At 37.5% G+C, this 13,542-nt stretch overlaps 3 protein-coding genes across 3 annotated transcripts in view; all 3 read right to left on the bottom strand.

The window, feature by feature from the left end:
* Positions 1–1,879, bottom strand: part of v2rb-1.L (vomeronasal receptor B-1 L homeolog) — a gene marked incomplete at its 3' end in the record, with an annotated part of 29,999 nt that extends 28,120 nt beyond the window's left edge. Inside the window, 1 exon segment of the mRNA XM_041573953.1 lies at positions 1,869–1,879. Within this exon segment, the coding sequence (XP_041429887.1) occupies positions 1,869–1,879 (11 nt within the window).
* A 509-nt stretch (positions 1,880–2,388) lies between these two features.
* On the bottom strand, positions 2,389–3,309 carry LOC121397320 (olfactory receptor 6N1-like). Its single transcript, XM_041573954.1, has one exon. The coding sequence runs from the start codon at positions 3,307–3,309 to the stop codon at positions 2,389–2,391; it is 921 nt and encodes a 306-aa protein (XP_041429888.1).
* Positions 3,310–11,092: 7,783 nt separating this feature from the next.
* On the bottom strand, positions 11,093–12,028 carry LOC121397321 (olfactory receptor 502-like). Its single transcript, XM_041573955.1, has one exon. It carries the CDS (start codon positions 12,026–12,028, stop codon positions 11,093–11,095), a length of 936 nt encoding a protein of 311 aa, XP_041429889.1.
* Between the last annotated feature and the right edge of the window lie 1,514 nt (positions 12,029–13,542).

Genomic DNA, 13,542 nt, shown 5'->3' on the forward strand with positions numbered 1-13,542 from the left:
AAACCATACCACACCCAGAAACCCACACAATAAGGGGGTTATTTATCAAAGTCCGATTTTATCTCAACATTTTCTGCTGCAAACTCTGATCAAATCCGCTTGTTTTTTTTACGCTTATTTATTATTACATTTTCCTGAAAATTTGCTTTGCGGGAAAAAAAAAAATCAGATTTTTACGATTTTTTAGGATTTTTCACCCGAAAACGCAGATTTTTTAGGATTTTTCACCCGAAAACGGAATGCTTATGTTTTTTGCCTGAAAACTTTGCATGAAACCCAGAGCACCTCAAAAAATCATTGGGACTTCTCCCATTGACTTATATGCAACCACTACAGGTCTGAGATGCCGGATTTTCTGATTCAGACTTTTCCATCCTCAGAGATTTAATAAATTCTGAAAAATTCGTGATTTTTTAAAAGTCAGATTTTATAAAAAAAAAAAAAAAAAATTCTGATTTTTCCATTCGGAGTTTAGTAAATAATGCCCTAAAAGGAGCAGGAGTAAGGTACAGGAACAGGTTTCCAGTCAATGATTCTGCAACTGTAGAATAAAAATGCAACATCACTAAAAGTAATAACCGGTGCAGCAAAAAAGACAGTGTTAAGGCTTCAGAGCAATTAATACAGGGGCCTGCATACACCGGGTTGCACTTTATTGTCTGAGCTTCTTGGTTTTATTTTGTCTGTCTCCATATATGACTTTTATTTTAGCTTTTTTTGTGTGGATATTAAATTAATCCAACTATGCCACTGAACTACAGATGCACAGAATCCATAAACAGATGCAGTTTTTTTCAAACATCCTTGTGAACTTGGGCAATCTGAGCATCTTAGTGGCAGGGGAGTTTCACAGTGAATAAATAAAACATTATACATTTGGGGTTTAAAAATATACAGATACTGTATATACACTTTAAACCTTGACTGAAAAGCATGTATGAATAATGTCCTTAGTTGTAGATGGCATCACGTTAGGTAGGAATTATTTGGACAAATAAGTTAGAATTTAATCACTTGAGCATAAGAATCAAAGCATCTACTTTTACAATGTGTTCCTCAAACTCCAATTCTATTAAAACATATCATAATAATACTATAAACATATCTTGTATATACTCTTAAGCAACATAAATTAAAATTGTTTCCCTATTTGTTAATGCAAATACAGACAAGGACTTCTCAGCTTTTTGTAAAGATAGATTAAGAGAATTACCCACATAAAACACAAGCCATCATAAGGAACACTTTGAAAGTCAGGTGCCTTGTTCTTTCGCGAAACCATAACTGTTATCAAGCCTCCAATAATGTAATCACCATCTTGATAGTAATGGGCAGAATTTGGAAAAGTGAGGGAGCAGTTGGGCTTGGACCAACTTCCCACCAGATGTGGAATGAGCAGCAAAATGATAACAGAACAGAGAATGATACACATTTTTAAAACTGAATTCCTTGCTCTGAGATCTCCTTGTCGTTGAGCAGTTCTTCAAAAGTAACAGGAATGTAGTGATATTTTTTTTTCATTAGTTAAACTTCACCAAATATCACAGGGCTTTGTTGTATGACAGCTCAGCTTGAGTTCTGTTTCTCCACTGAGCTTGTCCCATATTTTATTCTCTTTCATCACAAGTATAACGCAGCTAGTATGTAATTTTGTCAGTTATAATTAGAGAAAATTGCATATTACAAAAATACTTACAACAATATAATTTATCTGTTTAAAAAGAATTTACAAGAGAACCGACTACTGTAATGCTGGTACATTTTTAGAAATCAATGGGTTGTTATCTCCAGGATCCAAATTTCTATAATGACCAAAAAACCAACAAAATACAGAATTTCCAGCAACACAGTCAACCAAAATTTCTTACCTGACACACATTATGAGCATTATAAGTCAGGTTGCTCCATACTAGGACAAGGAGGAATCAATTCAACTTCTAGTGGTGTTTAATGAGTTAGCCTTGGAAGCTCAGATGGCAACATAGCTGAAAATGAACCATTTTGAGAAAATAGGTTCTGGGAAGACATCCCAAACATTTTGAAAAAAGGAGTAATACAAATTGATTGACGTAGAATGAGAAGGTATCAATGGAGCCTGGTATTGCCTTATGGGATTCTATCTAACACAACTCTAACACAACACTAAGCTCCATCTTTGCCAATCCAAGGTACCCTGATAATGTGATTTTGATGTGATGAACATATTTAAACCTAGTCTTACTTTTTCCTTTACTCTATTGACGGTATGCTAAACTCTGGCAACTCAGCACATCAATATATCTTCACTTATGTCTCCATACATGGTTTATTTATCTCAACCCCCCTCCGTGTAATCAAATAGATCACATTTCTTCTTAGATTCAAAAATGAAAGTGTTTTTATTTAGTATTAGAACGATAGTTGGCGCAGTTTTAACCTCCTTGATTTGATGAGAGCTCTCTTTATATCCTTGTTTCTGAAAGTATAAATAAAGGGATTCAGAAGAGGGGTAAGAATAGTATATATAAGGGCAAAGAACCTGTCATATTGGGAACCCTTTGGCACCGTATACACCATGATGGTCGTTATATAAAACAAACCTGCTGCAGTAAGGTGGGAAGAGCAGGTGGAAAAAGCTTTCCATTTAGATTCAGCACTGCTAATCTTAGAAATGATGATGATGATATGGATGTAGAGTCCAAGAGTTATGGTGAAGGGGAGTCCAAATGCAAAAATTGCCCCAGAATTTGTAACCAGTGTGCTCATATAGGTATTGGAACAAGCCAATGACTGTAGGCGAGCAAAATCACAAATAAAATGATGAATTTCATTAGGACCACAGAATTCCAGGATAGCTGTCAAAACTGTGGGAATTAAAGCAATGACAATCCCAACAATGAATGGTAAAAGTGCAAGTTGCACACAGACCCGCTGGGTCATGATAGAAACATATTGAAGGGGCTTGTTAATAGCCAGGACTCTGTCAAAAGCCATGACTGCAAGTAGATAACTTTCTGATGTTCCTAAAGAAGAGCCAACAAATAATTGTATGAAACATCCATTGAAAAATATGGTCTTCTTAACAGCAATGAGGTTAGCTAAAAGATTAGGAACAACTGAAGACACATATATTATTTCCAATGTAGAGAGTGTGCTAATCAAGAAGTACATTGGGGTCTGAAGTGAAGGTTCAGCCCTTATTATAAAAATGATGAGAAAGTTCCCAAAGACACACATGATGTAGACAAGCAAAATGACAATGAACAGAAGAATCTGGAGCTGATATAAATCTGAAAAGGCCAATAAAATAAACTCTTCCACTGTGGTCATATTGGTTTTATCCATTAGAATTCCAAAACAGTAACTATAAGATAAACACAATAAGTTTTCATGTTAAACATCTGGAATTACAGTTGGACATTCATTCCATTTATTAAATCTTGACACAGTTAATACTTGCTATAATCATCCTATTATTATAACAACTTCCCCACATTTACAACTAATAAAGAATTTTTTTTTTAATGTGCGCTGTTAAAGGGTTCACCTTTATGTTAACCTTTACTATGTTATAGAATGGGAAGGGGTTCCGTCATGATTTTTATGGTATATTTTTTTATTACTTAAGCACTCTGTGTACATAATCCATTCTACCATTTCAAATGTTATTCTTGAACCAATACATGTTTTCTTGTTGTAATAGTTGTGTGTAAGCAACCATTTCAGGTAATTTTACCTGGCCATGTGCTTTCAGAAAGAACCACCAGCACTTCACAATGAAGCTACTTTCAGACAGGCTATTTTTTTCTCCTACTCAATGTAACTGGAAGAGTTGCAAATTGTGTTGGCCAGACTTGGAATTTTACTATTGAGTGCTGTACTAATATCTGCCACAAGGTGGGGTTATGGGAGAATTTTTAGCAATGAAGGTGTCAGGTACAAGTTATCCTGTTATAATACACAAAAGCCATGAATGTCTTGTAAATTATATCCTTATAAACGGTGAGTTCTGATGTCATCAGTTCTAAACGGTGAGTTCTGATGTCATTTCTGTCACATGACTCACTGAAAAGTGGGTATTATAATAAATAAAGTACTCCCTGTTGAAAAATATGAGGATATTAGAAGTTACCTTGGAGTTCCATGACCTGTATAAAAACACTCGGCCTTCGGCCTCATGTTTTTATATGGTCATGAAACTCCTCGGTAACTTATAATATCCTTATATTTTACAAGAGGGGGTACTTTATTCACTCTATAATACACAAAAGCCATGAATATCCTGTAAATTATATCCTTATAAACGGTGAGTTCTGATGTCATCAGTTATAAACGGTGAGTTATGATGTCATTTCTGTCACATGACTCATTGAAATTTGTGTATTATAATAAATAAAGTACCCCCAGTTGTAAAATATGAGGATATTAGAAGTTACCTCGGAGTTCCATGACCTGTATAAAAACACTCGGCCTTCGGCCTCGTGTTTTTATATGGTCATGAAACTCCTCGGTAACTTATAATATCCTTATATTTTACAAAAGGGGGTACTTTATTCACTATATATTCCCATGGTTCTGCTGATGGGCTTCTGGGGGGAAGGAGGAAGATATCACTCCAGCTTGCAGTGTAGCAGTAAAGAGTTTAACAGAACTCAGGTCACATTACTGGGGCCACCTGGGAAACTGACATGTCTAGCCCCATTTAACTTTCCATTACATTTTTCTTCCAAAACCACACCCCTTTGTGGTCTTTATAAAAGAACTGGCATCCAAATCATGCTGTGCTCTGCACCCCACATCAGCTTTTTGCAGAGTGCAGTAGAGTTGGGTGCAAGATCATCCAGTCCTTCACTGCATTAGGGCAGGCTGTAAGTGAAGGGCCACTTTGTAGCCTGCAGACAAGGTATTCCTTAGTTTGTGCATCAGAATGATGTGTAGGTTTGGTGATTTGGAGGGGGTAAATCAAGATGCTTCTCCTACTTCATGAATACAGGCCTGCCAAGTGCAGGCAGCAATGTATTGATGGGGAAATGCAATTTTCTTTCCCATGGACAGAGTCACTAAAGGGAAGCAGGGTGCATACGTCAACTAAGTCTGTTGCTTTTGCCTGTTTTTCCCTTTGCACCCTGCTTCCAGCACTGTTTGTGGTGTGGAGTTAGTGAAGCTGAAGTAATAGCTTTAGAAGACATGTCTGGTCTCCTTATCAGGCAGCATAGTCTGTAGATTAGAGAATGCAGAAGGTATAAATTCCTAACAGTGTATCTCTGTACTTATTGCAAGTTCACTTGGGTTTTTAATGAGAAGGAAATGCTTGCAGCACTTGGGGTGACAATTGTTAGGCTCCCCCAAGTGATTGTATTGACTTACCTGAAACCCCAGGCCAGTGCTCCAGAAAACTGCACCGGCCCGGGGTTATACCAGTGAGCACCATGGAGTGATCCACTTCCGTCTTCAAATTTCCTGGGGCAAATGCATGCACAGTTGAACGAAATAGCCGACTTTTTAGTTAAAGTTCGGCTTTTCGTTCAACTGCACATGCGCAGCTGCGCAAAGAAGGAGGAAAACAGAAGAGGATCGCTCCGTGGTGCTCACTGGTATAACCCTGGGCCAGTGCAGTTTTCTGCTGATAGGAGCACCGGCCCGGGGTTTCTGGTAAGTCAATACAATCACTTGGGGGTGCCTAACATTTGGCACCCCCAAGTGCACCAAGATTTTCCTTCTCCTTTAAAGTGGACCTGCCACCCAGACACACAAATCTGTATAATTATTATTTTTTCTTATGAAAATGTATTTATATAGTGCCAGCATATTTTGCAGCGCTGTATAAAAGTCCTTTTCAAATTAAACATGAAATCCAATTTCTATTTTTTATTAAAGCATTCATAGCTGTAGTAAATGTATTTAAAAATCTCAGCTTTCAATCAAATATTGTCTGCCCCTCCTCTATGCCTTAGGCATTGAGGCGGGGCAGACAATTACTATCACTTTCCATTCAGCACTTCCTAGATGTCACTGCTCTCCCCACATTTCCCCCGTTCTATTCACCATTTAATTGTGCAGTCAGTGCATAGGGCTGAACATCGGGTCCCTCCATTCTGGTGCACAAACAAGATTCTGAGATAAATCAAAGCTTTTCCTTAATAACAGTGTCCACAAAATGGCTCCTGCTTGTTTGCTATAATTATGAATTCCCAGACTAAAGGAAAAAACATTCAGATAATTTATATAGTGTAATTAAAGTTAATTTTACTTGATTAATGTGATAAAATATTTTGGATAATTTTTTTTGGGTGACGGGTCCCCTTTAAGCCACAACCATGTGTATGTGTCTGTATGTACCTGTGTGTTTGTGCATTTGTGTCCTTGTGTACTCAACTCATGTTTATTTGACTGCCCCATATAATGGAAATATAACTTAAAATGATAATCCATATATTACTCTAACATAATCTCCTTCTATGTTAACTCTGCCATTATGTTAGATAATGAACTCATAACTGTAAATTAAATCATTCATTTTGTCCAACCAAATCTTATGTCACTTACTTTAAATGAGTGCAGCACGAGGCGTTGGCTTCGGTGAGACAATTATCATGGAAAGAGGTTGAGGCACAACCAATAAATACTATATTTATATCTAACATTGCCCAGTGGGGATTCTGCAGCATTATTAATCTCAAGGGAGAAAATCTGGTCATTTGAGAAATCACTTACTCAGCAATTTATTTAATGATGCATGCGAGAAGGGAAATAGAATAACAAACAATGTAATTGGTGAGACAACAAGAAATCATTGGAGACTGTGAGAAATAACAATCTTAACAATGATAAAAATGATAATTTGAGATATGTGACATCCAATAATTGATCTGATGCACATGAGCACATTTGGTTGAAAGGTGTAGAAGACTATTATATGAATCACACATGTAGCATGACATGCATTGAATATTGTAATGCTAATTGCTGTTAAGGATTACTGTATTCTGGCACTTTTGCATGTACAGTATAAGGATATGAAAAAGTTAACGTTTCATTTTCTGGCAGAAAGTGATGTAGGGGTGACCTGTGCCTTGTAGAATGGAGATATTCTCCCTTGAAGACAAATAACAATTTATAGTTTGCCCCTGTCAAACTACACCCCAGAGATGTAAGGCAGATCTGTGTTAGTGAGTAAGGACCATTCATTCCCCCTGTTAGAGGAGTTGGTGGGGTTCATACATCCCAAGCAGTACTTGCCTAGTGTAGAGACCACAGGGATAGGGGACCCAAAATTACTCTTTCCTCCCAGGATGATATATGGGCACCCGATCATCTGGAAGGGTTCAAACTGTGTAGGAGGAACTGCCAATCATCTTATTCAAATGTGTTCCTTTTCACTCCCACTTACTCTTAAATAGTGATGGGCGAATTTATTAGGCAGGTGCGAATTTGTGCGTTTGGCGCCGGTGAATAAATTCACAAATCTGACGCCGGCATCAAAGTTTTTTCGACCCCAGCGACGATTAACGCCATTGACTTTAATGGGTGCCGGTGTCAACTTTGAGCCGGCACCCATTTTGATGCTATTAAACCCTTTTCTCTTGACTCTTAAACCCTTTTCACTTTTTCATAGAGGACAGAGGGGTGACTGCTTTTAACCATCCATCCCTTATTTAGGTGATGAGGTAACTTGTCCTTTAAAGGAAAAGAAAAGTTTCAATCCAAGAGGGGTCCCAGATGTTATAGCGCACCGCCCAAGGATTGAAATGATTTACCTCATACCCCACGCCCCACTAGCCAGTGAGTAATTCCTCCCCTCTCCTTTTTTCAGAATCCAACGGGCGACACATGCAGTAGAATAAAAATGTTGGCTTTTTTTGTTAAAACCGGGCTTTTAACTTTACTGCGCATGTGTTCCCATGCGAAGGAAGAGGATCACTTTCTGGCTAGCCATGTTACTTTCAGTATGTGTGCTACAATTTCCTAGTTCATGATGGTCCACTTTCGAGGGGAATGTCAACCCAAAATTACATTACCCAGTATGCAGAGTTTTCAAAATGAAATGATTTTCCAGACCTTCTAATACAATTTTCAAGACATTTATATGTATAAGATGACTTTAATCACTACCTATTCCTCAGTGTGCTTCTCCCACACCAGGCTGAATCTAAGAAAGTCTTTGATTCTAACAATGTACAATATGAGCAGCCAGGCTTCATATCCCATAACTTACTTCTTGCTCATGTGACACTAATGGTCGAGATATTTTCCTCAGAAGCCAAAATGTGTATCCCATTATCCCGTATACCCCATAATCCATTTCTCCAACCATGTGACCAGTGATGTAGACCCTCCTCTGCAGTCACACTGGATATCCCTACAGCAGAAATGAGTGGCACTGCTTATTTTATACTAGGACTATCAAGATGATTCACCTTGCAGCCTGAATGATTTGTTGCTGATTTGTCTGGCAATGCTCTGCACAATCCTGTTGTGGTTTCTTTGCTAATGGATGTGTGCAGAATACATACATATGATAAAATAAATCACAGTTTGAATGTTTCTATAGTCTGAGAGATAGGATGTGTGTCTATATTAGTTACATTGAACTTTCTCTTGCAAACAACTTGCCTGATTGTCTCGATAAAGCCACCTTTATTGTGAAGATCTATTTTATTCCAGACTGTAGGAGTCATTTAAAATGCCTTAAGCAGAAATTAAAGAGCACTAAGCTCCACAAAGACATGCCTCTTAAAGGAGAACTAAGCCCTAAAAATTAATATGGCTAAAATGCCATATACAGTATAGTCACCTTACTGTACCAGCCTAAAGTTTCAGCTTCTCAATAGCAGCAATTATCCAGGATTTCAAACCTGTCACAGGGGGTCACAATTTTGTAAAGTGTCTGTGACACTCACATGCTCAGTGGGCTCTGAGCAGCTGTTGAGAATCTAAGCTTAGGGGTTGTCACGAATTATCAAGCAGGGCAGATCATTGCATAATGATGCTAGTTGTACTGGTTCTGTGCTGCCTTATATTAAGACATTTGTATTCTATGTGTTCTATATATTGTGAGTGGGTCCCTAAGCTCAGTAAGTGACAGCAGCACAGAGCATGTGCAGTGAATCAGCAGAAAAGAAGATGGGGAGCTACTGGGGCATCTTTGGAGACACAGATCTTTACTGCTAAAGGGCAGTGGTTGGCTTGGGCTGGTACAGAAGCACAAAACATTTGCAAGATTTTTAGCCTACTTCATTAGTTAAGTTTAGTTCTCCTTTAATCACGGACATAGTGCCAGTGAGGCACAGACGACAGGGCCAAGCAGGTTACAAGGAGAGGCAGAATGTCACTCCTTGTAACTTAAAAAGGCAAATTTCTGGTTTGGGATTGGGTTAGAGGACCACCCTCAGTTTGATGACAGAATGAAATTGATGAACACACACTATTCCTGTTTGGATATTCTTGCTTTTTTAATACTTAAAGGGCAAGTCAAGCCCAGAATAAAAATTGCAATAGAATCAGCGCAGCTCCCATTGACTTGTATGAGACCTTGACTGCTTTTACTTTATATATTTCAGTTTTTCGTGGTTTTTACATGATCTCACATTTCTAGAGTATTGAAAAAATCAAATTTTTAGAGAAAAAAATACGATTAGTAAAATGGCCCCTTAATTGCATATTTTCATTTTCAATCATTCATTGCATATTTTCTGTGGTTTTACATTATTTGTATATATATTGCTATTAAAAAACAGAAACAATGTAAGACAAGGCAGTTGATTAACAGACCTGTCTTTGCTGGGGACCCAAGAATTTTGCAACATTGTTTAAAAAGTTGGAGTTCAGACTTTAGAGGTTCTTGGGTTTTTTTACACTAGTACAAGGCCTATTTATCAAAGGTCAGATTTTAGCGGTTTTAGAGATTTTTGATACCACAACTAAATTCATAAGCTCTAAAACTACGAGAGCTTTTAGGACAAATCCTAGTGGAAAAAAACCCAAAAACTTCTAAAATTCCAAATTGATATAAACGGTCCAATAGGATGAGCGCAGCTCCAATTGACTCCTATAGGACAATATTTACCTAGAGACATTTTGTATTTGTTGTTTTCATGAGTTTTGTGGGGGAAAAAATGATTGTTAGTAAATGGGCTCCTAATTATCCAAAAAACTAAAATTTTTATTGAATTATTCAGCGTTTTTCCATTTCATACTTTATATTCAGTCATTTTAATATCTTTTATGGTATTCATGGATTTAGATAAATAAAGTTTATACATGGTTTCAAAAAGCTCTAATATCTCTAAATTTTGACCATTAATAAATTGGACTAAGGGGCCAATTCACTACTACGACCTTCGACTACGACTTCGAATCGAACTATTCTAACTAAAAATCGTTCGACTATTCAACCATTCGATAGTTGAAGTACTGTCTCTTTAAGAAAAAACTTCAACCCCGTAGTTCGCCATCCAAAAGCTACCGAACTCAATGTTAGCCTATGGGGAAGGTCCCCATAGGCTTTCCAAAGTTTTTTTGATCAAAGGATATTCCTTCGATCGTTGGATTAAAATCCTTTGAATCGTTCAATTAGAAGGATTTTATCATTCGATCGAAGGAATAATCCGATTCGATCGCACTATTTGCGCTAAAATCTTTCGACTTCGATATTCGAAGTCGAAGGATTTTAATTCCCAGTCAAATATCGAGGGTTAATTAACCCTCGATATTCGACCCTTTGTGAATCGGCCCCTAAGAGTAACACCAAACTCATGTAGCATTTAGAGCAGTGATCCCCAACCAGTAGCTCGTGAGCAACATGCTGCTCTCCAACCCCTTGGATGTTGCTTATTTTTGAACTCCAGGGATGGAGGCAAGTTTTGGTTGTATAAAAACCAGGTGCACTGCCAATCAGAGTCTCAATGTAGGTTGACAATCCACATAGGGGCTACTACATGGCTAATAACAGCCCTTATTTGGCACCCCAAGAACATTTTTCATGCTTGTGTTGCTCCCCAACTTCTTTTACTTCCGAATGTTGGTTCTAAAGGTTGGGGATCCCTGATTTAGAGGAAAGAAACAACCATTCTGAGGATGTTTCATGTAGCACTTTATTTTGTATCTGTAAGAATTAGAATAATTCTTGACAAAATTTTAACCCCCTTAATTTTATGAGGATTCTCTTTACATCCTTGTTTCTGAAGGTGTAAATGAAGGGATTCAAAAGGGGAGTAATGACAGTATATATAAGGGCAAGGAACCTGTCATAATGGGAACCCTTTGGCACAACATACACGTTGATAGCTGTAATGTAGTACAAACCTGCTACAGTGAGATGAGAAGAACAGGTGGAGAAGGCTTTCTGTTTAGATTCAGTACTGTTAAGTTTAGAAATTATGACAATGATATGGATGTAGAGTCCAATAGTGGTGATAAATGGGAGCACAATTGCAAATGAGGCCCCACAGCTTGTAAGTATTTGACTGTTGAAGGTATCAGAACAAGCCAAGGACTCTAGAGGAGCAAAATCACAAAAGAAATGGTTGACTTTATTAGGGCCACAGAATTCCGATTTAGCTGTGGATATAGTGGGGATTAATACACTGATGATTCCAACAATCCCAGGTAGAACAGCAAGTTGTATGCACAAGGTCTGGGTCATGATAGAAGAATATTGCAGAGGGCTGCTAATAGCCAGGTTTCGGTCAAAAGCCATGACTGCAAGTAGGTAACATTCTGCTGTTCCCAACGAATCAGTGGCAAACAGTTGCGTGAAGCAGCCAATGAAAGATATTCTGTTCTTAGCTGCAATGAGGTTAGCTAAAAGATTAGGAATAATGCAAGACACAAACATCATTTCTGTTGCAGCTAATGTACTAATAAAAAAATACATTGGGGTATGAAGGGAAGGTTCAACCCTTACTAGACAAATTATAGACAAGTTCCCAAAGACACATGCTACATAGATAAACAGCACGGCAAAAAATAAGGGTAACTGAAGCTGGTATAGATCTGAAAAAGCCAATAAAATGAACTCTTCCAAGGATGTTTTATTTACTTGACCCATCAGGCTTGAGGAGGTCACCTGTACAAATAATGAAAAAGTTGCTATATAAAATTTTGGAAAGTTTGAGAGACCTTATCTTATATTCCTGCTTTTCATTATTTTACCACAACTGATACTTAATTTTTTCAACTGTCCAATAATCTCCAAATTCATGATACTGGACTAAAATGTCTGCAGTATATACATTTACAGTGCAATGTTAACATTATACAGTATCTCTACCAATATAAAAGCTGACCAAGTAGCATACATGGTGTAGGCAAGGGTCAGGAGAAGACCTTATCCACAGCCCACATCAAACCTGCCCAATAGATATCTAGGTGATTTCCTACCAGATCTCTTTGGAGGAGACTATAATTCCGACCCTTACGCAGTTCAATAAAATGTCAGTTTGATCAGAAGAAGACAATATGAACTAGTGTAAAGCAGCTTTATAATAAATAAGTTAGTGCTAAAAAAAAGAAAAGCACATAGTTTTACACACTTTTTTAACTCAGCACAAACTCATTTGCTGATACAAGCAAGGCCTTGGATAAGGGGTAACACTGTACATCTTAATGTTGTGCTCAGGGTTATTTTAGTATTTAATATTTAGTATTTAATATTAGTGCTGGAGCACTATATATATATATATATATATATATATATATATATATATATATATATATATATTTATATAGACAAATACAAGAGTCCTCTGCACTCAACCCATTATCAATATATTTAAGACAGAGACATTTTGTGCATACTGCTACTAAAAAATGCCTTACCCTTTAAACAAAACAGGGATTGTTTGTCCATATATTGCAATATATTTAAGCTGGCCAACTACGTCAAAGTCATCCCATATCTGGCCAGTCCTACGCTTAATTTTCATCTGATTCGTTAAGAATTCTATTGCTTCTTTATACATTTTACAAAGGGACTAGGTTTTACCTGCAACTTACTTGCTGCTTTCAAAGTAAACCTCCCAAACTTGGCTGCCCTTTTATTAGACACCAGTGGGATCACCTGACTATAGCTGGGAAGGGTGGGAGCTACAACATAGAGCTGGTCACTGCTCTTGTATAACTATAACAAACAAGGGAAAGTTGTGCTCACCACTATTTTTTAAAAACATTAGGCGGGGGTGCAATGAGGCTGTGACCACAAAATACATCTTTATGTCTTTATGCATTTTGTGGTCACAGCCTCATTGCACCCCCGCCTAATGTTGGTGGTGAGCACAACTTTCCCTTGTTTGTTACCCCAGGAATTATTTCTTGCTTATGTGGCCTCCCAGCTCTATTTGTACTTCAATGTGGGTCACAAGTAAAAAAAAAGGTTGGCGAAACCCGATCTAAGGGTTGCTGAACATTTTTTCATTTTATTGACCTTTTGGTGCTTGTGTATAATTTTTTAATTGGCCCAAGTCATGTATTTTTTTTACACCTCCGAATTGATGTAAAATGTTGTAGTCACTTACATATTCCCCTTCAACTTATTAACTGCTTACAATACAAGTACCAATACAT

The sequence above is a fragment of the Xenopus laevis genome, chromosome 8L, assembly GCF_017654675.1.
Source record: "Xenopus laevis strain J_2021 chromosome 8L, Xenopus_laevis_v10.1, whole genome shotgun sequence".
NCBI lineage: Eukaryota > Metazoa > Chordata > Amphibia > Anura > Pipidae > Xenopus > Xenopus laevis.

What these genes read in the sequence shown, in the direction of transcription:
- LOC121397321 (XM_041573955.1), bottom strand. Translation starts at nt 12,028, where the DNA reads ATGGGTCAAGTAAATAAAACATCCTTGGAAGAGTTCATTTTATTGGCT.
- LOC121397320 (XM_041573954.1), bottom strand. Translation starts at nt 3,309, where the DNA reads ATGACCACAGTGGAAGAGTTTATTTTATTGGCCTTTTCAGATTTATAT.